The 24,001-nt window shown below is 39.5% G+C and overlaps 1 protein-coding gene across 1 annotated transcript in view; it reads right to left on the bottom strand.

Moving 5' to 3' along the window:
* dchs2 (dachsous cadherin-related 2) overlaps positions 1 to 24,001 on the bottom strand; it is a 55,625-nt gene that overhangs the window by 18,262 nt on the left and 13,362 nt on the right. The window contains exons 5-11 of the mRNA XM_082165624.1: positions 15,400 to 16,428; positions 14,831 to 15,018; positions 13,735 to 13,831; positions 13,448 to 13,605; positions 9,373 to 10,213; positions 8,748 to 8,987; positions 2,586 to 2,720 (exon numbers count right to left, since the gene is read on the bottom strand). Coding sequence (XP_082021750.1) covers positions 2,586 to 2,720; positions 8,748 to 8,987; positions 9,373 to 10,213; positions 13,448 to 13,605; positions 13,735 to 13,831; positions 14,831 to 15,018; positions 15,400 to 16,428 — 2,688 coding nt within the window. The remainder of the gene's footprint in view (positions 1 to 2,585; positions 2,721 to 8,747; positions 8,988 to 9,372; positions 10,214 to 13,447; positions 13,606 to 13,734; positions 13,832 to 14,830; positions 15,019 to 15,399; positions 16,429 to 24,001) is intronic.

Consider the following 24,001-nt stretch of genomic DNA (forward strand, 5'->3'; position numbering starts at 1 on the left):
CTCAAAATACCCCACATATTATTTTTTACAGCATATTAAAATTGTCTCTTTTGAGGTTGAGCTAAAACATGTCATTTCGTGTGTGTCCCTTTAAATGCAAACGAGCTGCTGCTCCCGGCACAGAGAGTGGAGCTTCAAGAGCTCATGTGTGTGTTACCATCTTCTATTACCTCACACAGACATGCACTAAAATGTCAGAAACTGTTCTGCCTTTTATGTTTAAACTGGAATCGGACAATGATGGAGCGACTCAAGAAGAAGTGACAACATGTAGAATGCAACAGGACATTTCTTAATAGTTAGTTGATGAATTTATGTTGCTGATCTGGAGTTAACTATCTTCAAGTCTTTAATTAGCATATTCTGTCATGCTAATCTATAAAATCGCTTGTGTAAGAACCATTGTAAGATGCCTACAGAGTGACATGCTATTGCATTTGTGTTACGTACTGTATTGCATGTGAAAAGACGGATGCGACAGCTTGAGCAGACTCAGAAATGTGCTCTACTACAACAATTCTTCCTCTTCTCAACATGGACTGCGTGTTCCCAGGGGCGGGTTTATGTATATTTTAGGGTTAGTGATGTCACTAACCCTGGAGGAATGTCGTGTAGTCCCTACCAGCCGTTTGTTGTAGTCCTTAAACAACGATTTATTTAAAAGCAAATATTTTCCTTTGCTTTGAACTTTGAGCGTTGTAACTTTGCAGATGTTGTTTATGCTCAAACAGCAACATTACACACTAACTAAAGTTAGAAAAGTGAAATCATAATCAACCACCCCTTTTAACATACTGTAAATATATTGTTTGTTTGCAACTCAGTTCAGACTTGCGTCCTTTGCCTGTATACCTCACCTTTACCCCTTGATTTCCCATAGGGATCGTAACACATGTATATTAAATTAAAGTATAATTTATATTATATTATTATGGCATTATTATATTATTATGTAGGGAGCAGTGAACACTGCATAGGGACCCTGTCAATCGGGATGTACCCGAGTTCATATTCTAACGAGCTGATGATCTGAATCAGGTGTGTTAGATAAGAGAGACATAGGGCCCTATCTTGCACCCAGCGCAAGTGACTTTGTACACCGACGCATGTATCATTCCTATTTTGCACCCGCGCAAAGCGGACTTTTCCCTCCACAGAAGCACGTCGGTAAGTTAGGAAATACACTTGCGCTCCCGGGGGCGGTTCAGCGCAAAGAGGAGGCGTGTTCCGGCGCAAACGTTCATTCATGCTATTTTGCAGGTTTAGAAAACAATTGCGCCACTAACCAGGAAAAAATAGTTTAAAGTCAGTGGCGCGTTGCGCATGTTATTCATATGCTATTTTAAGGGCGCATGCTTGGCCATAATCAATGTAGCGTGTGCACAACGCGCATACACTTTGATTCTCTCATCTACACAGAAGCAGCAGTTTTCATTTTTGAATACATTATTACGATAGATAGATAGATAGATAGATAGATAGATAGATAGATAGATAGATAGATAGATAGATAGATAGATAGATAGACTATTTATTATAAAAGCATACATCTAGCTTACACATTTACCCAAATTATCATACGCCTGTTTAACCGAAGTTAATTTGGGTGGGTTTCTCCATTTCAATGTAACTTCTCTCTTTTACGGCCGTGACGAGAGCGTTGCTCTCCTTGGCTGTGAACCGCTCCTGGCGCGCGCCTGGCAAATCCGCCGTTTCAATAGCAATCCGCTATGGAAAAAGCGCGTTTGCTCTTAAAGGGAATGTGAGATGACGCTCTGATTGGTTCATTTCACGTTACGCCCAAACCACACCTATGAATAATGAAGCTACTTCAGACCAACCCATTTTAGATTTGCGCCTGGCGCAATAGTCATTTATCCCGCCGGGAAAATAGCAACAGCGCCGAGACCCGCCCACAAAGTTACTTGCGCTTTGCGCTTTGACACTTGCGTTTCAGATCGTTAAAATAGGGCCCATAGGCTGAATCCGAAATCGAAATCAGCTGTTGAGAGTACATCGGTTGTACACTCGTTATTGCAGTGCAATGTGGGATTGAAATTTTATATTTAAGGGGAATAGGGGGCGATTTCGGATTCAGCCATACTGTGCCAAGCAAGGAGCCGCGGGGACTCGAACTGGGAACCCCTGTTCTAAAATAACACTGTGGCTTGATATTTGCATTTGTGTTTAACAATAATCATTTTAAAACTGCCTTGCCATCTTCATGTTATCCTACAGATTTCTGTTATTGTATTTGATGATTAGCTATAATTACCCATTACACTCTGTAAGCAAACACTGACTTGTAAAACATCTGAAACCATTTACCATGCTAATAGTCCTATTCCAAACCATATAATTCTACAAATAATATTAATACAGAAAAAAAAAAAAATAGCTGTTAAATGTATCTTTGTCAATCAATAATCCTACCTACCACTAAAAAAGCTCATATAAATCATGGCCTTCAGTGTCTAATTTTTAGAAGCCAGTGTGTTCTAGATTCTGAACACTCAAACATAAAAAAATAAAAAAAGGTTTACGAAGGACAGGGAGGAAGGATTCAGCCAGATGGAAGATCTCACCTCTGAGAGTAAAGCTGGACTGGATCTCTCTGTCTAGCCGAGTGGAGGTGCTGATCTGGCCCGTGTGAGTGTTTATCGTGAAGAGCTCATATCCAGGACCGGGTAACAAGCTGTAGCTAATAGCAGAATTCACCTCTGTGGGAAACACACACATACTCTTCATACAACTCTTCACAGATTGGTCATCAGACCAGAAAATTTGTTTGTCTACAAGAAGTTGCCCCAACATCTTCTGATTCTGACTGCATGACGTCATGACAGAGAGTTGACGTACTATTGTACCAGTAGTAATTGCCTTTTTAATGTGTGCCTTCCTCCACTTTTGTGTTGCGGGTTCCAACAAATGCAGGAGAGTTGATCTGTGACGAGTATTTGAGAGCTGAATGAGGTCTATTTATTCTCCTGTCCAGCAAAGTGCTATTTATGAGCTTCTTATCTGATCTCTGAATTGAAAACAGCGCTAAATAAATAAAACATGTTCAATTAAATCCTTAAATCCTAAATTGCCTAAAATAAACAGACACACACACACACACACACACACACACACACACACACACACACACACACACACACACACACACACACACACACACACACACACACACACACACACACACACACACACACACGTTGTGTTTTCATGTTTTATGGGGACTTTCCATAGATATATAAAAAAACAATAAAAAAAACACTTTCTTTTAACATTTTTTAAAAAAACATCACCAATATGATTTATAAGCTGTTTTCCTCATGGGGACCAAAAAATGTCTGATTGTATTTTACTTATACATAATTACTTATTCAAAATAAGTACCTACACACTAAAAAAAAATGGTTCTTCAGCGGTTCTTCAGGGGTTCTTTGCGGTGGTTAAGGTGCTATATAGCACCACTACCATTTAAAGAACCTGTTAAGCCCAGTTTGGTTCTTCAGCGGTTCTTTAGCGGTTCTTTGGGGTGGTTAAGGTGCTATATGGCACCTCTTATGGTTCTACATAGCACCATTTGAAAAAGGTAGGTGCTATATGGCACTTAAAGTGGTTCCCCTATGATTACAAGCCAATGAACCACTTTTAGTGCTATTTAGCACCATTTTTGTTTAGAGTGTACTCAAGAGAGTATGTGATTTCGGATGCAGCCACACAGTGACACTCATTCAGACACATACAGATACATAGCATGGGTCAATGACAAACAGGAGTGTAGACAAAAAAAAAAAAAAAAAAAAAAATAGAAGAGATTAAAAAGTTTAAATCAGAAGTGCTAGGAAATGTACTTTTTTGTATTTATTCTGGTTTCATAGAGGTTTTACAAAAACTCTCCACCATTATCAACAAAAAAGGTTGAAATTTTATTTTAAGTATAAATATTAACTAGTGTACTGTCACTTATGTTCAGGGTTTGACCTTATTTAATTTTTACCGTTACCTGTTCAGTATTCTGAGTTAGTTCATGTTTCCTGTGTCTTAGGCTGCGTTCACACTGTCAGTCCAAATCCGATTATTTGGGTATCCGATTGGAATCTGATCTAAAATTATAGTCGTCCACATTATGTATTGCAACTGTTCAGAGCCAATATGTGTGTCCATGCTGCTCTTTCGTTTTCTGGATTATCTGCATTGGTTTATATGACGTTGCTTTGGTAGGTATATGCCAAAACCAACAACAACCGCAACATGGAGGGGTTTGCAATACAGGTGGTGTCTTATTTACAACATGACAATGAGTAGCCGCTGCGCTGGACTACTGGGTCTTATGAGGCAGTGGACAAAACGTAGTATGAGGCTGGTATGCGTGGCTTTATTCCATGCTGTTGTTTCCGCCGGTTTCAAAACATGTCTCCGTTACAGTGTATAGTCATTTTCTGCTTATCCGGCACTTTGCAACAACACTTTCTGCAGTGACTTTCAACATGTTTCCTTTAACAATGGCTGACGTTTACATTTTATGTGGCGTGAGAAAGTCACATAAACCATGCAAAATCTGATCAGAGCAGCCAGATTGAAACGGATTTCCAGAAATGCAATTTGAATAGGTTTTCAAACCACATATGAATGTAGCTCGAGACGGATTTGTAAAAATCGCATTTTATGTGATTTTTTTGCCATTCACACTTGCTAAGTCTGATTGGATTTCAATCGGATATGCAAAAAATCTTAGTCATTAGCCTTAGTCATTAGTTGCCATGGTTTTTGATTTGCCCTCATTTGTTACACCTGTGTCTAATTAATAATCTCATTTAGTCCTTTTAGTCTCGTAGAGTTTCTCTGTGTATATATTGCCCCCAGTTCCAGTTGTTCTTGGTTTGTTATTGTCTGTTTAAGGTTGTTCTGTCTGAGTTTACAGAAAAAGTTCTGAGAAAATTCTGAGAGTTTTGCTATTCTGATTTTGTTAATAAATAAGACTGCTGCACATAGCTCTTTCATCCTTTGCTACAACCATGCTGTGACACATACACATCTCAGTCATTATTTATATTACATTTTATTTATATTTTTTTCAAGGTAAAATGTATTTTTTTTACAATTGTAATTAATTTATATCTTCTTGTTTTTGAGTCGCACCACAGGGCAATTTAGAACCAATTTAGAACTAACCTTGTCTTGTCTTAAAAAGTCAAATTAACTGATATTTTAACAGATGTATTGACCTTGACACCTTGTCTTTGATTTTATGAAAGTTTTTCCAAATACTAATAAGCACTTTTGTTAAAAATTAAAATGCTTGTCAAATAAATAAATAACATTACTTATTAAGATTGTCACATTAAGTTGGTGTTTTTGTTTAATTTTCAATGACTTTTAATTTGTTTTCCTTAATTCCGGTGTGTTCTTCCTTTTTTTGTTTGGCTGTCACGGTAATTCATTATTTCACTGATTAGTGCACACCTGGTTTGTATTGAATTCCATTATTTAAGGCCTTCAGTTTTCTCAGTTCATTCATTGTCTTGTGTCAGTTGTGGTTACGTCACAGTTTCATTTATTTCTTGTTTTTCTTTTTCTTTGATTTAACAACTTTTAGTTGCAATTACATCTGCTACGCCTCTCGCCTTCTCTTCATCAGAGTAATGTTACATATTATGGCAAACATAAGGAGGTTTCCCTTCCCAAAAATGTAAACATGAATTTTAATTCCAAATTTAAAATGTTTCTGTTAATATATTTTTAAATAAATTAATCAATTGTAGAAAAAATCATTGACCCTCATACACACACTCAAAACAGACACACTCATATGCTGGAAACTTCACCAGCAGCCAAAAACATCATATATCAGCTTTATGAATGTACTAAAATCAAACAATTAATGCAAAAGTAAGAGATCAATTACTAACATTATCAATCTTCATCTGATGAACATTTGGCACTGTGGTTTTGTGAGGTTTAACGCAATGGAAGATAAAATCTAAGAACAAACCATAGACCACACTGCTGAAAGGAGTGAATTCTGGGAGAAAAAATAACCGGCCTTTATTAGCACAGATGGCTTGAGTTAGTGAATCATCACACACAATTTCAAATATCCTGCAGGAGGCCTGACTGCTGTTCTAGGATAACGTCAGAAACACAGAGACAGGCAGACACTGATATTGAGGCTGAGGTATTTTAAAAGGGCCTGGTAGATTTGTGAATATTTGGACTAGGTACAAGACGCACAGAATAACACACGGCGTGCGAAAAAGAACACAAAGACCCGTTGATTTATGTTAGCAATCAAGTTCTACGAAACATAATTCAGGTGGATGTATGTTTTTAACAGCAGTCTGCTAACTAAATAAATTTCGAGTCTGATGACCAAGGCCATCTGGACTTTTAGACTGAAATCATGATGAACAAATATGAAAAGAAATCTACTACCTCAAGTTACTAGTGCTGACATGTTTTGCTACATGGAGGTTTTTGCAGGCTACTGTTACAGAAATGTGTACCTCATTATGTGTAAAACCCAAGTAAATATCACGAGTCACGTCAAATAACAAAACAACACAAAATAATTTGGAGGATGGGATTTTCTGACCAGCACAGGACTTGTTTGGTCTAACACAGATATTCTTTGCAAAGAGACTAAAGTGACAGAAAACATGAACAAACATAAAGAACATGAAGAGTGTTTGTGCCAGGGAAATGCATGTTTTAATTTGGCCAGTGAAAGCCAGACAAGTAATAATGTGACTGTGGACTAGTTGAATATACACTATATTGCCAAAAGTATTGGGACACCCCTCCAAATCATTGAATTCAGGTGTTCCAAGCACTTTCACGGCCACAGTTGTGTAAAATCAAGCACCTAGGCATGCAGACTTCTTCTACAAACATTTGTGAAAGAATGGGTCACTCCCAAGGGCTCAGTATATTCAAGCGTGGCACCGTGATAGGTTGCTACCTGTGCAATAAGTCGATTTGTGAAATTTCCACACTACTAAATATTCCACGGTCAACTGTTAGTTGTATTAACAAAATGGAAGCAAATCAAGCAATTGGGATCAACAGCAACTCAGCCACGAAGTGGTAGGACACGTGAAATCACAAAGCGGGGTCAGCGCATGCTGAGGCACACAGTGTGCAGAAGTCGCCAACTTTATGCAGAGTCAATAGCTACAGACCTACAAACTTCATGTGGCCTTCAGATTAGCACAAGAACAGAGTGTAGAGAGCTTCATGGAATGGGTTTCCATGGCCGAGCAGCTGCATCCAAGCCTTACATCACAGAGTGCAATGCAAAGCGTCATATGCAGTGATGTAAAGCATACCGCCACTTGACTCTAGAGCAGTGGAGACGTGTTCTCTGGAGTGACGAATTACGCTTCTCTGTCTGTCAATTCGATGGACGAGTCTGGGTTTGGCGGTTGCCAGGAGAACGGTACTTGCCTGACTGCATTGTGCCAAGTGTAAAGTTTGGTGGAGGGGGGATTATGGTGTGGGGTTGTTCTTCAGGGGTTGGGCTTGGCCCCTTAGTTCCAGTGAAATGAACTCTTAATACATCAGTATACCAAGACATTTTGAACAATTTCATGCTCCCAACTTTGTGGGAACAGTTTGGGGATGGCCCCTTCCTGTTCCAACATTACTGCACACCAGTGTACAAAGCAAGGTCCATAAAGACATGGTTGAGCGAGTTTGGTGTGGAGGACCTTGACTGGCCTGCACCCGATAGAACACCTTTGGGATGAATTAGAGCGAAGACTGCGAGCCAGGCCTTCTCATCCAACATCAGTGCCTGACCTCACTAATGCGCTTCTAGGAGAATGGTCAAAAATTCCCATAAACAGAAGAGTTGAAGCTGTTATAGCTGCAAAGGGTGGGCCAACTCCATATTAAACCCTACGGATTAAGAATGGGATGCCATTTAAGTTCATGTGCATGTAAAGGCAGACGTCCCAAAACTTTTGGCAATATTGTGTATGTGCTGTGGTATGCAGAACCTCAATCACTTCACAACATCACTTACAGAAGTGAAAAACGCATTTGTAAGATAAAAGATGCATTTAAAATGGCAGAAGCCATTGATCAAAGGTCACAACCCAATTTGTGTTGAGCATTGAAGGGACATATTCAGAGAGTTTAATTTTGAATCACAGCCTACATTATGCACATATTTCCATTTCACAACAGTTTGGAATAACCAAGTATAGCCGAACCAAACTACAGTGTCAAACAGACGAAGCGAACAGAAGAATTACTAATGCAGTATTAGTAATTTGCATTATTAAGATGAAATTAGAAATTAACTTTTGGATCTTTAAAACATCAAATGTGTGTGTGTCATTAATTCAGCCCATGTCATAAAAATCTCACTCCAGCCAGGCAACCTAAGTTGGCAACCCTGCAATTGACAAAATCTAAAAGATAATTAAGAGAAACATAAGGCAGACTTTAAGCATGTGAAGACAGCCTTATAAAATTCAGACACTAAGGCAATAATGATTAACCCATGAAAAAGGGGAAGATGGAAGCTTTATGCAAAGCTGTTTCTGGGTATGACAACGGCATGATGGAAACTGTGAGTAACCATACTGCCATCTTGTGGTGATTTCCACAACAGTTTGACTACCAACTAGTATTTCACTGGCAATATATGTTTGACTATGTTAAATGTAAAACTAAATTGAGCTGAAATTTTGTTAAGGTCACATCATGAGTTTTTAAAGGCGGTAGCCTACCTGAATCCAGGTCGATTGCAGTGACTGTGACAATGATCTCTCCCGGTTCTCTGTTCTCCATGACAGTGGTATTGTAAATGTGATGCTGAAACACAGGAGGATGGTCATTAACATCCAAAACCTCCACTGTAAGTGTCTGAGTGGAGGACATAGAGGGAACACCGCTGTCTCTAGCCTGGATAGTCAGAATGTAGACATGCTGGGATTCATAATCCAGGGATGAATTCAGGTACAGATGTCCTGTAAGAGAGAGAAATATATATAAGACTTGTTGTAAACACTTGGTGTAAATCTACAGTACATCTGTGTAACAACAGGTGTATAAGGTTTAAGGACTCTTTTAGGAGTAAAGAGGACGACGCTGGAAGCCATCAGAGGCAGACAGCGCATATTATGCACTCTATTAGGAGTGATGGGCTCTGGGAGCCATTAGAGGCAGGCAGCGCATAAGATAACTCTTTAAAAAAAATACTTTTCATGTGAAGCACTTTGAATTTCCATTGTGTATGAAATGTGTTATAGTCATGTGAAAAATCATTTTTAAAGGTAGGGTCAACGATAATCGATGAACTCTTAGACCTACATTTGCATCCATAAAATGATCCATCCATAATAAAATATTTACCTGTGTGCTCCATGTAAAAGTAGCCTTTCTCATTGCCTGAAATAACACTGTATGTGATGTGTCCATTACTTCCTTCGTCTTCATCTTTAGCCATAATATGATGAACCAACAGTCCCATCTCTGTATCCTCTGAGACATAAGCTACTTCCATGGAGACAAATGTGGGGCTGTTGTCATTGCTATCCAAAATCATCAGCTGAGCGATGACTGATGTATGTTTCCTATTGTTGGGCTCTTCCGCATTGTCTCTGGAAGTCACTTTAAATACAATGCTCTCAGTGCGCTCACGGTCTAACTTTCCATTTGTTGTGACAACTCCAGTGTGAGGGTCGATGTGTAAAGGCAGTCCCTCTATGGCAGAGTCAGGGTCATAGGTCAAAGAATAATAAAGCTCACTGTTACACAGACTTCCATCGCCATCACGGGCGTTAAAGACATACACCACCGTTCCGTTAATAACATCTTCATAAACACCAAACACAACAAAGTTGTCATTGCCAGGGAACCAGGGGGTGTGGTCATTGACATCAACAACACTGATCGCCACAAATACAGTGACATTGAAAGTGGGGGTGGCCTCAGCACGTACAACCAAGAAGTAACGCTGTGTGACTTCATAGTCCAGATGTTGTGCCACATAGAGCTCGCCACTTGCACTTTTGATGCCAAATTGCAAACTACCATCACCCTCAACAATAGAATATCGTATCTGCATATCTGGTGTATTAGAAATCCCAAGTGTTCCAATGACAGTTCCAAGTCTGGCATCTTCCTGCACAGTAAAGTGTTTAAGGCTCTGTAAATCCTCGGAGTTCCCATTTTGTTGGTCTAAGACATAAACCTGTAATAAAACACAATTTTAGTAAATATTCTTAAAATTTGCCAGATTTAAATAACACTTTATTCCTAAAAACTTGCTAAAATTTTAACGTTGAAAAAATCTCCTCTGTAAAAACTAGAAACAAGAATTTTTAACCTTAGTTTATCCTATGTTTAGATTTATGTTCTGGAAATGTATGCAAAATGCAGCATATTTAATTAGATCTTCAACCACTATGCCACAGCACCTAAATGTCAGGTGCAGTCAATTGATCATTTATCAGCAAAATTTTGCAGGTTAAAGAAAGCAGATAAAAGATAAAAGAAACAAATTTTATTATAAATACTGGTTACACTTTATTTCCATGGTGCACTTTAGACACTCTACTAACTAATAACCTTGCAACTACATATCTACTAACTCTTATGGGAGTATTAGGGCGTTTTTCCACTGGGTTCGTTTGCTGCGGTCCGAACCCGAGTGCGCTAGTTCCCGGCGCCCGCCGCAGCGTTGGTCTGGTTTCACACTCAATTAGTTGTATCGAACCCAGGTGCGTTTGCAGTGATCTTACGTCATCGCAAAGGCACACGGAAAACGCATGGAGAATACAACTCGACTGAGCATAGCTGTAATTTGTCTGTTTTTTTGGTGCTATTATGCGCAACATAGTGAGAGACAACTACGTTTATGTTCATTACATGGTGTAATTCAGCACATATCCAGGGGACGCCGTGTTTCACAACGTTCCCCTGCCACTCATGGTTGTCGTGTGTGAGGAAACAATGATATCAACAGTGATACGCATGCGCGGGATACTATACTTCCTGAACAAGCGCGCACCCGAGTCCGTGTTGCTTGCACATTAACGCGAACCGCGCCACGGTTCGGGAGCAACCGAGCTCAGACCACCTCCTCCAGGTAGTCTCGGGTTCGGTACTCTAGTGCGCACCCGGGTCCGATGACAGCGTTCACATTAGCGATTTTTCATGCGAACCGTGCCCCGGTCCGCACTAAACTGCCAGTGTGAAAGCGCCCTTAGTGGACTGTAGTAGACTGTTTGTAGACAGTGCGAGTTAGAGGAAGTGGGGCCCTCCTCGGGGGTGGGGTTTGGGGTGTGCTAAGGCGTGCACCAGTTGCACCGCCCTAAGGACGGCCGTGCTTGCAAAGTTACTTATAATCAGTAGAATGTCTGTTGAGGGACCATCAAAATTAAGTGTTAGCAGATATTAAGTCTACTAGAGCAGCATGATTACTCGTTACATTCAAATCTGCTGAGCCAGTGAGAGCAGATGTCACGTATATATGAAACAGCTTCACAAACACAGTATAATTATTTCTGTGTAACATATATTTATATTATAACTAGAATAAAAGTTTATAGTACGGATATAAACACTGATGTCATTAAATCATTCATACCGATTTTTAAAAAATAATTGTGATCTAAAAATCATGATCTTTGTATGAAATGAAAAAAAATGCGATTCTCAATTTATCCAGAATTATGCAGCTCTACTAATACTCGAAGGAGAGTTAGTTCACATGTGGTTGCAAAGTTACTTATCGTACAGTAACACTTTAAGATACCGTTCCATCATTAATGATGAATAACTACTGAGAAAAAAAGTAGTAACACAATATTAACATTCTAGTAACTGCTATTAACTAAACAAGAAACTCTGATTAACTTATTAGTAAGTAATAGTGCTCAGTTGAATAAGGTAGTTCACTATTAACTAATCAGTAACTACTTCTTTTTTTTTAATTAAAATTAAAATAAAATAAAAACCTTGGGTTATAAGTAAGGGATAATGTACATCCAGCCGGTTGTTATCTCAGAATAAACCCCTGACAGGGTGATGAGGTCTTGCATCAGCCTGAAGGGGGTTTATTCTTAGATAACAACCGGCTGGATGTACATTATCCTGCTTATTACACGGCTACTTGCCACATAAGTAAATAGACACGAAATATTGTTGAAATATTTTATCAGGCCTTTAAATGCAAAGCTTCCGTGGAGAGAGCAGTTGCTAGCGCAGCAAGTTCAAACTAGACGGACATTTAAGAGATACGGTATACAGTCATACCACTCAATACACAGCATTTTGCCACATAAATAATTATGGAGATAAGATATATTGATTTCAGATTAAACTGTTTTAAAATCATACCTGTTTGTATTTTATAATTCAACAGTGTACAAAACAATAGTCACAAAATGGCAGCAGCTGTGTTTGTATGAAACAAGAGAGAGCGAGTCCACGATACTGGATGGCTTAGTTAAATAACTGTACACAAAATATTGTTTTAATATTTTTGTTAACTCACCAAATGCAAAACTTCCATGAAGAAAAAAAAATCCTAGCAAGCGTATAGCGCTGCTGACTTCAGTAACCTGGATGAGCCTGTCTTATCTGTTTTCAGCGGTTGTTATCTGGGAATAACATACCGCTGGATGGCGCGATTGACCAATCAGAATCAAGTATTCCACAGAGCCGTGTAATAATTGTGAATAATGCATAACAGTAGTGGGGACAATCTTATTACCATAGTTACTTATATGTCTAAAGTGGACCATCGGAATAAAGTGTAACCTAAACAATAAATAAATGTTTCTCAGACAGCCTTCAGTTTGGATTATTTTATCTAAGTGTCTATTCACACCAAGTGAAAATAGCCCAACATGTTGGCAAATGCTATTTACACTAACTCTGACCACCAATTGTCTGATTGAGCCAGATAAAATTACAAAAGAAATCCTGCTAATTAGGAAAATTAAGGAAACATTTTTTAAAGTGGAAAAAAAGTGGCTAATGAGTGTAGAATAATGGGATTTTTTCAATTTATTTAGCATCTAGCGTGCTGCCTTATTTAATGCTGTAGTTTGCAAAACTGACTGAGACACTGCCAGAATAAGCGTCTCGTTCATTGTGTTACGAATCTCAGGCAGCACAGAGGTCTCTGCCAAACCATGAGGCTTGTTATTTGGCATCACTGCGAATTTGCATGTCAAAGTTCATCAAACTTGAACCTGGCATGACATTTTTGCATCAGAAATCCACTAGGTTAAATTCCTTATCTGGACCATTGCCATTTAAATAAATGGATTTAGCTCACACATTTTCATAGATAAACGATACATAAGACTGCACTTTAAGAGACAACTTTTCTTTAGATTTTACACAGAACAGAAAAATGTAAGTAAATCTTCTGACACATACAGTGTTGTTATATGCCTGAACCAGCTTCACTAACTTGTATGTGAACAACTGCGGTTTCCTCCAGAGGAAAAAGCCCATTGTCCATGGCAACCACTCTCAGGGTGTAGCGCATCTGTGGGTTTGAGGAGAATCGTGATGTCACCTTGACATCACCGTTATGACTATCAATACTAAAGTGTCCCAGCTGATTATCTAAAAGAATGTGGACGAAAACAAGACATCTCAGATTAAATCACATATATAGTTTTCCTTCATTCAGAGGGATATAGACATAAATGAGCCATGAATTAAAAATAACTTGTCATCTCCTCATCGGTTTACCTTTCATGGAGAACTTGACAGTTCCATTCTCTCCAGCATCCAGGTCTTTAGCAAACATACTGATTACAACAGAATTCACAGGAATGCCTGCCCACACCTGCACAAAAAGTTATATAAATATTTTCATACCATATATGCATTTTGTTAGATGCTGCTATCCAAAGTTCTAAATGTCTACTGTCAATTTTGATCAATTTAATTCACCCTTGCTGAATAGAATAAAAATAATAATCTTACTGGTCCCAATCTTTTGATGGTAGTATACATTTACAATATAAAGATTCTGAAAGTCATGTACTTTCAGAATTGCGTAGAAAATGTCACTGAAACAGTTTACTTCTCGAGGATACCATGTCATCATAGATCAGGGGTTGGCAAACTATGGCACACAGGCCAACATTGGCACATGAGCAAAAAAGAGAGGAATTTTATTAAGTTGGGAGACAGATATACTATTAAAGTATGAGAATAAAACTACACAAGTCAATGAAATCGTGCAGCTCTGACAAACCATTAGCGAGACAACTGCGCATCATGAGCATCTGAAAGCTTGATGCAGATTAAAACAGCAGATGTATCAAACAAGTTAAGTAAGTTTGACTGACAGCTTACAGTTTGTTCTGCTGTTTATTGCCCTTAGAAAAAAAAAGCAGTTAATGCTATACATTTCGGAGATATTCAACTAAGTATATAGAGTCCTATTAAACATTCCACACACATCACTGGTAATGTGCAAACTCCGTTCAGGCATAGTGGGTTTAGAATCACTTTGGAGATCTGTTATTCAAAGTCTAATTTAAACCTGAAAACAAACAAACTTGTAGGATTTTGACTAATAAAAAAAACTGTTCCGTTATGAACTTTTAAAATATGGTTATGTGCATTTATTCATGGGGGAGGGGGCGATAATGGTCAGTGATTAACTAGAAAACCTAAAAACGGCACTTCATGACAAAAAGGTTGCCGATCCCTGTCATAAATTGTCAATGTACATGAAATGTATAATTAACCAGAGGTTAATTTAACTTCAATTATAAAATTATAAAATGTACAATTATATTTTGTATATTTGGTTTTCTAGAAAAAGTATTATGACCTGTACGTTTAGCTGTTTAGTCGCAGGTAGGTGTGTGAATTGTGGGGGGTTATCATTGACATCTGTGACAAGGATGCGAACGATAGTAGTGGTGTTGAGACGAGGTCGACCCTGATCTGTGACCATCACTCTTAAAACATGCTGCGCCTGCTCCTCACGATCCAAAGCCACCAGGTTGATGATTTCTCCTACAGCCAGAGAAAGAGACAGAGTGAGAGAGAATGATATACTGAAAAAAAGGTTTAAGATTTACTAGGAAACAACTTTCTCTCAGAATTTAGAAAAATAAATAAATAAATAGATACAATTTTATTTATTTTATTTTATATGATTACTTAGTTTTATTTTATTTCAGTCTGCTTCAGTTTTAGTTTTATTCAAAATACAAAATAATGTAAAAAATGAAGGGAACAATTTTCAACTTTTCAAGCTTTGGCTAAGTCTGTGCACGAAATATCAGCAGAACTCAATGCCTCAACCAAATTGTTTTTGCTTTATGAATTTCTGGAATGATATTTTGACAAAGCAGTCCGACTGAAATACAGCACTAATTCGACAGTAATTCTGACCTGTTCTGGTGTTGATGTGAAAGTATTTTCCATCAGACAGCAGGATGTAGGACAACACTCCATTATTAAGCGAATCTCTGTCTGTAGCTTTTACCGTTCCAATCAGGCCATGAGGAGACGGTCCCTCCTGCACACTGAAGAAGTACACATCCCTACTGAACACTGGCTTGTTGTCATTCTCATCCTGAACCATGACGACCACCGTTGCTGTGGCCTCTGTTTTGCTATTGTGTGCCTTTGCACACACACAAAATCTATAAATGGGTTCAGTTTCGTAGTCCAGACTGTGAGATACAAACATCCAACCAGTCTCTGGGTGGATCCTGAAAGGTGGGACTCCAGAGAGGGGTTTAAGAGAGTAAGTGATGATAGGGGGCTCTGTTCCAGGGTTCCCTTCATGCTGGGATCCGGTTCCGTGAGCACGTACCTGAATCATTCTGGTGTCTTTTGGAGCACTTTCTCCGATTTCCACCTGGTAAACCAAAGTTTCAAAGGCTAGCATGTCTTGCACAGAGCCTAATGAGTCTATCTCTATCACAAGCCCTAATGTAGAGTTCAGTGAGGGATGACCCTCATCCTCGGCTATAACACTGAGCTTATAACTTTGGCTGGAATCTCTTGAGAGGTCACCGTTCAGCATAAGAGTCCCAAGATGTGGGTGAATAATAAACAAGTGGCTCTCAGGACGTAACATATAGTGAATTCTGCCATTAAGGCCACTGTCACTGTCATGGGCATGTGCAATGAAGAGTGCCGTTCCTGGAGGGGTGTTATGGGATATGGTGATGTGTTTTGAGGTTTTATGGAACACAGGAGGGTTGTCATTGACATCAATGATGGTAACATTGACCTGAACACTGCTGTAGATAGGATGGGTTCCTGTTTGGAATTGTATGGTCAAAAGAACATAAGAGAGGGACTCGTGGTCCAGGGGTCGGGCAGTGGTGATGATGCCCGTCTGAGCATCCACTGAAAAAAGCCCTTGCAGATCACCAGAGGATATGACGTATGAGACTACGTCCACTGAATCTGCAATTAGAAAGACAAATATCAGCAAAATATCACCAATATGGCATTCAGTTTTTACAGTTAAAGGCATAGTTGACCCCAAAAAAAAAAAATTCTGCCAATCTTATTCTCTCTCACATGCCATTCCAAAACCATTTGCTTAAATTTAACCATAATGCTTAATAAAAACACAAAATGAGACTTTCTGCAGAATTTTCAGAAAAGGACCATAAGCTCCAACACAATAAAGTACACTGTTAAAAATATATTACAGGTTAATAATTGCATTACTTTCTACAATGCATATGTACTATGAAGGCACTCAGCATTCAATACAGCATAAAATATTATGCTGTACAGTTTTTTTGTTGTTGTTGATATTTCTTGTTGGTTTTATCTGTGCTGCTAAACTTATTTTTGGTTCACTTTTAGCAGTTCTTTTTTTTTTTTTTTTTTTTTTTTTTTTTTTTTGATTTGTCACAGTTCTGACTTGGCTAGATCAGAAATTTAAATATGAATATACAAGGTCCAAGATCCCAAGCAAATGGAACTCTAATCACCATTATCGTGGCTTCAAAACAAATTCAGTGGTAAACAATTACATTTCTTACAGTAGCATGGTTAAAGACAACTTTATAATGTGAATTCACAGTAAAAAAAAAATCACAGTAAAAATAAAATGACCCAGTATGCATTGATTGCACAGTCAATTTCTGACTAAAGTAAATGTATTGCTAAAAAATATTAAGTTTAATTTGTTTTCATTTCAGAGAGAGAGAGAGAGAGAGAGAGAGAGAGAGAGAGAGAGAGAGAGAGAGAGAGAGAGAGAGAGAGAGAGACTACTTTATGGTTTTAAAAGAACTACGTCAAGATCATTCAATAATTCTTCCTTTGTTTCACCTTTTTACTGTCGCATAAAACTTTGTCAAACTCCCACAAACTGTATGATTATAAATTTAGAACATACTGACATACTCAACCCTGACATATGTTTTGAAAGCAGTATTGCAGTTATCCTATTGTTTGGCAGTTGAGACCTTGATACAGCTGGACTAAACAAAGCCTCCAGAGATTAAGGGATCTGCCCCCCTTTCCAACTCAGAAACTCAGAAATTCTGGCCCTTCGTTTGACTTGAAGAGAGGGTTAATCAGCTAATCTAAACGTTAACCTCAATTGACTGTCTACTGTTCAACTATTAAAGTGGAAGGCTAAACGTTTGTGTGTGGGGATGTGTCTGAACCAAAACCTAATCACAAATCACTTTAATAAATAAAGAATGGAGTGTTTAAAATGAGTGATTCAATACTCATTATGCTTCATTTTATGATTCAAACTGGTAGACTATTACTGCAAAACCAAATAACAACTGATTGGCCCTATTACTACACAGGAGGTTATTAATGCTATTAATGCTCTAAAGAATGGTAAATCACCTGGGCCAGATGGGTTTTGCGGAGAGTTCTTTAAGGAGTTTCAAGAGTTGCTTGTAGACCCATTGCTTAATATGTTTAATTACATAATTAATTTTGTTTGTGGTTAAAGAATTACCAAAGACCCCTAGAGAAGCTAATATCTATCTTATATTGAAGAAAGGTAAAAGTGCTGATTTATGTTCTTCTTACAGGCCAATTGCATTAATGAATGTGGACCGGAAATTGCTTTCTAAAATTTTAGCAATGCACCTTATTCTGCCTACGATAATTGGGATTGACCAAACAGAATTAATACTGGGTTAGGAATTCATCTGATAACATTAGACGACTTTTAAATGTTATTTATGCATTTAAAGGGAAATCCATAGATGGGCTAGTGCTGTCTTTGGATGCAGAGAAGGCGTTTGACCGTAATGAGTGGTTCTATCTTTTCTTTGTTTTGGAAAAATTTGGTTTAGGTGAAAATATTGTGCAATGGATCAGAGTGCTGTATACAGACCCAAAGAATAAAGGCATAGTTACTTTTTGTCCATTGTTCTTTGAATTTGTCAGTCTACACATCATTGTCTTCTGTGTATCAGAATAATCCATTGTGTCATGGCATTCATGATCAGACGTACGGCTGTATCAGTGTCCTTATTTGCACATATATATTACATTTGAATAAGACGTGATTGAATATGTGCTCATACGCAGTGCAGGTTCATGTTTAGAGCTCTAGAGTATATGAAATATGTCCATAAAAACTGCGTTCCACGCAGAAACCGCTCTCCTGCACACTCTGCATGTTGTTTGAATTCTCCGCTGTAATGTAATCTCATGCGTAATACAGCCCAGCAGTACCCTGGTAAACCAGAGTTCTCGCGAGAGCAAAAGTTGAATTTGCTCAGCGAGTTACTCTGGTGTCGAGCAATGGAGCTCATTAAATATGCCCCTCGATCTGAGCTGCACCAATCACATCGGGTTATCTGATATAGGCGGGCCAGAGGCGAGCTAAACAGATGACGACAGCGCTGTGACGTCGAAGTCATCAGTAAACATTGCAAGATGCCTATGGATGAACACCAGTTGTTTGAAACGGCTTTGGCCGCTACAATGAACGAGTTAGACTTGGCTTTTTCCCAAAAGAGGAACAGAAGATGGCGCTCGAATCGTTCCTTTGCAAGAAGGGTGTTTTTGCTGTTTTGCCGACCGGAAGAGTCTAATCTACCAGTTAGCTCCGCTGATAGCTAAGCGTATGGGGTTTATTGTTGTGATTGGTCGTAGTGTTATCCAATTGCGTGGTGTGAGATTTTCAAATGCATGCTTGGTGCCGCCCCTCGAGCTGGCCGATTTTCATTGACCGACACCAGACCATTAATCTTTTAGATTTAGGTCTGGATTTCCAGGCTAGCCCAGCAGTGTTGCCAGATTCGAAATGTCCAAGTATCGTACCAGAAGCTCAAAATTATCGTATTTGGAAGAAAATTATCGTACACGAGTCAAACGTACAGAATACAGCTATTTATTGACCAACAACTTTTTGACACGACATGAAAATGAAAGCTTTAGCATAAGTTCTGCCAGGAAGACTCAATTACTACGTCACTTATTATCTATCCAATCATGTCCTAATACTTTCTGTAAAAAAGATCGGTACTTACATAATATGTTTGAGTTCGCAGACTCTGATGCAAACAATTACCTCCACCCTCCCCACCCCCATCAGGATGGTCCTGTCCATACCTCCCGGGGGGTCGGCTGCACCTCTGCCTTCGTCTTCAGGCAGGAAATGCAGATCCGCTACCCTCGGATTATGCACTACGGAAGGGGCCTACGCCAAAGAACTTTATAAATAATTGCTTGCTGGGCTGTCAATAAATTAATGCTTTGTTACATCATTCTATCTCCCCAGTCTTTCTGGTACAAATTACTTTATTGCTAAAATATTGACCTCAGCTTAGAAAAAACTGACCTAAGCGCCGCGGAAGGAACGTTAACTTTTCTTTTTCTTTTCTTTTTTCTTCTTCTTGCAAAACATACAGAAATGAAATGTAAATGATATACAACTTTGTATACAATATACAAAAAGAATATTAACTTGTGCTCAATGAGAGTCATTCTCCACTATGATTGGCCGAGAAGACATAACGTGAGATGAGCTGGAAGACATGCGCACGTTCACATTCTCCTCTCAATAATGATGGTAGACGTAGAATCCACAGCTAGATCAATGAGTATAGAAGCCCTATGATTACAACAACCATCATTTGAAATTAGGATTAGATTCTGAAATTATCGTACATTATGGGATTTTTTTCATTATTGATCGTACATCGTACAGAGGTCAAAATTATCGTACAAATACGATAATTATCATCGTCTGGCAACACTGCAGCCCAGTGATTGGGTTAAAATAGTTCATTCTCATGAATAATGCAGAGAAGCGCTCAGAAACCGTTGACGTAGAATCGTTTTGGCAGCCAGTCACACACTCCAAAAGTACTCTTCTACCTCACATTCCGTGACGTTGCATTGACTTTGCTTTTCAACCCAGAAGAAATTGTGAAATTGCTCAGAAAATTGCTTTTAGTGTTTTCAGTGATGTGCAGCCTGTTCATATCTGTTCACATCTCAAAAAAATATGTTTTGGGGTTTCATGACCCTTTAGAATGTGTGATTAACCCTATACCATAGCCAACTACTGCGCATGAGATACTGTTCACTAAAAACATTTGATTGTAGACTAAGAGAGCCAAAAGAAACAAAGCATAGCAAATCTTATTATCTACCCTAACAACCCTGTCAACTAGACTGATATTTAACCCTCTGATCAGCTAATCCCTGACCCGCAAGCTGGATTAGTCATTGGAGTAACAATGTCTGGAATACTAGGTTACTAGTGGAAAGGAAAGGTGTAAAAAAGGATGGATGTGTTTTGAAAACTTGGACTGCAAGTGGATTTGGATTTGGTGGTATAGAGCTTCAAACTGGATTTCATATTATATATTTATTATTTACACTGGAAAAAAACAAGTTCCCTTTCGAGGGAACTCATGCTGCGTCAATGACACCATAGGAACGCCTCCGCGTGATTATGTCTGAAGCACGTATGTCAACTAGTCCAATGGAAAGAGTGAACATCATGACCGGTGACGGTGACGTCATGACCAGGAAAGGATAAAAGCACATCCGGTGCAACTGGCGTTAGCTTTTGTGCCTCAGCAAAGCGCTCTGTGTCAAACTGTCTGTGTTATTTATTGTTTGTCTGTCACATCCTTATCTAAGTATGGCAAAGCAGTTATTCAAGTCGTGTGCTTCTCCCTGCCCTCGTTTCCTTACGGGTGGGGATACACACAAACTTTGTGTAGTCTGTTCGGGAGTGGAGCATGCAATGTCAGCCTTCGAGGGGGATTTGTGAGCAGCTACCGCTCTGCATGCTCTGCTCCTGCCTTTCACTGTTTGATGAAATTGGCCAGGCTCGCGAACCTCAGGGTGCAGGACCCGCTGCTGCCGAGGCAGCACGGAGAACGCATTCCTGGGGTTCGCAAATGGATCTCTCGGCGGGGTTGGAGATGGGCCCTGCCTTATCTCCTCCCTTACCCGTGGGATCCAGTGCTCTCTTGCCGATGTCGGAAGCCCGCCCTGCGGCTTCTTCTGCCCGTGGAGAGAGCCCAATGCTTCGGTGCTCTAGCTCTGAGGAGTTAGATGTACTGAGCATTGGAGAAAGTGACACAAACATAAAGGACGAGGATTTGCCATCTCTTTCCCCAGCATATGAGGAGCTTGTGGAGGTGATAACTCGTGCTCGTCAATTAAAAATTGAGTGGCCAGCCGAGAGAAACTGTGCTCGTCCCAAAAACAAGTTAGATGAGCGCTTTTTGACTTCTAATTTATCATCTCCATCATGGGGCCTTCCATTTTTTCTTCCAAGTGGAATAGACCTTATTCTTCCCGTCTCTTCAGTCCCCAGGTGCATACATATTCAGATATAAGGGGACTGAAGGAACATGGTTATGGGTCGATGCCCCGGGCTGAACAAACGCTCGCCAGCTATCCGTCTCCCGGTTGAGCATCGTCCCTGAAGGCTCCCGTGCTGCCCACTAAACCTTTAAAAACCACATCTAATTTAGTGGGCAAAGCTTATACGGCAGCAGGTCAAGCTGGAGCCTGTCTTTACACTATGGCAGTGCTTCAAGCCTATCAGGCAGACCTTTTGGGGGATCTGGATAATAGTGAGGGAGTGGGTCCCGACGAAATTCGAGAACTTCGTCGGCCACAGATCTAACTCTCAGGGCTACGAAAGAGACCGCTCGTGCTATTGGGCGGTCTATGGCAGCCCTCGTAGCTACTGAGAGGCACCTCTGGTTAAACTTAGCAGAAATAAAAGAGAAAGATCAGGCGTTTCTGTTAAATGCTCCAATTTCTCCTACTGGTCTCTTTGGCGACTAGCTTCTCATTGAAAGATTTCAAGAAGCTAAAAAGCAATCAGAGGCTTTCAAGAATATATCTCCATGGGTCCTGCAGATATAGAGAATGGTTACAGAATCCAGTTTGGTTCTCCTTCACCTCGTTACAACGGGGTGCTACTCACGTTAGCAGGCTCTGGTAATGGAGCAAGAAGTAGAGTTTCTATTAGCGAAGGGAGCTATAGAGCAGGTGTACTCGCCCGAAAGAGAATCAGGGTTTTACAGCCGCTACTTTATTGTTCCGAAAAAGTCCTCTGGCCAGACGTGTCCTTTGGTGGTCAAACCTCATTCTACTAGGAGTATGGTGGCCTCTAAAGCCTTATTATCAGGGGTTTCCCTTCAAGAGGTTTGTGATGCGGCAGGGTGGTCCTTGCCGCTCACATTTGTGAGGTTTTATAGCCTAGACCTGGACGCTGCCTCAGGGTCTCAGGTGCTTTATACTTAGATTGCCGACAGTTGAACATACAGGCAATTGTAAGTATGGCATATTGGGTATTCTCGTTCCCAAGGCGTAATCGACGCAGCGCGAGTTCCCTCAAAAGGGAACGTCTCAGGTTACGACTGTAACCCTAGTTCCCTGAAAAAGGAACGAGATGCTGTGTCGCCCTGCAATACTTCCTGCATCCCTGTGGTCGACTTTGCTTTGGTTCTCGAAGCTAACGCCGGTTGCACCGGATGTGCTTTTATCCTTTCCAGGTCATGACGTCACCCGCCTGTGACGTTCACTCTTTCCATTGAACTAGTTGACATACGTGCTTCAGACGTAATCAGGCGGAGACGTTCCCAAGGCGTCATCGACGCAGCGTCTCATTCCCTTCTCAGGGAACTAGGGTTACACCTGAGACGTTTTCAACAAATAATAAATAATTTATTTTTATATATAAAATATATATATATCCGCCGTATATCCCATACACCTGTCAGTCTCTTAACACTACAAAGATAGTTTACCTATAAAATAAACCACATAACATGTACAGTGAATGTGTATTAGTGCGCATTTCGCGCCAGTCCTGTTTAAAAAAAAGAGTGCCAAGCGTCCCGACGGTGACAGTTATAAAACCTGTTTTTCTCAAAATTCCGTTCCAGAAAATCATAGCGATTGGCCGACTTCAGATAAACATAACTTTTGCTACCAACAAGCTATGACAAAAATAAAAACAGATTTGGAAAGGGCTTGATACCAGCTTCCATATGATATCAAAACCTGTAATAGGTCAAATTTCACCATGTGGTGGGTTTTCCCAGATCGCATCACATATGTTAACACTTTACAATAAGCTGGTATTTGTTAACATTAGTTAAAGACCCTCTGTGGTGAAAATCAAGTTTTTAATGTTGTTTATATGTCTATGTGGTGTTTTTATTATTAAGAAAAACCATGTGCAAATTAATCTCAACACCATTGCTGAGTATTTTCTCTTTAAAAGGGCAGTGAACCAAAGCCAGTCTCAAAAACACGGTTTTGAAATCGCCGGTGTTTCTTACATCACAAACTACCTTGTACCCAATCATGTCAACATGCAGGCGGGTTTTAGCATATCATTAACTGCTGCAAAGCAGAGGAGTCTCAAGAGAAGTCAGGTTATCCCGGTACATTTTTCTGTTAATATGAAAAATCAGGTACATTTAGCAATAAAGTGGGTGAATTATGTAATGTATATAACAATGTTATGATGAATTATTTGCTTTTGTCCACTGACATTCCAAGT

Source organism: Leuciscus leuciscus (assembly GCF_965113295.1).
Source record: "Leuciscus leuciscus genome assembly, chromosome: 3".
Taxonomy (NCBI): domain Eukaryota; kingdom Metazoa; phylum Chordata; class Actinopteri; order Cypriniformes; family Leuciscidae; genus Leuciscus; species Leuciscus leuciscus.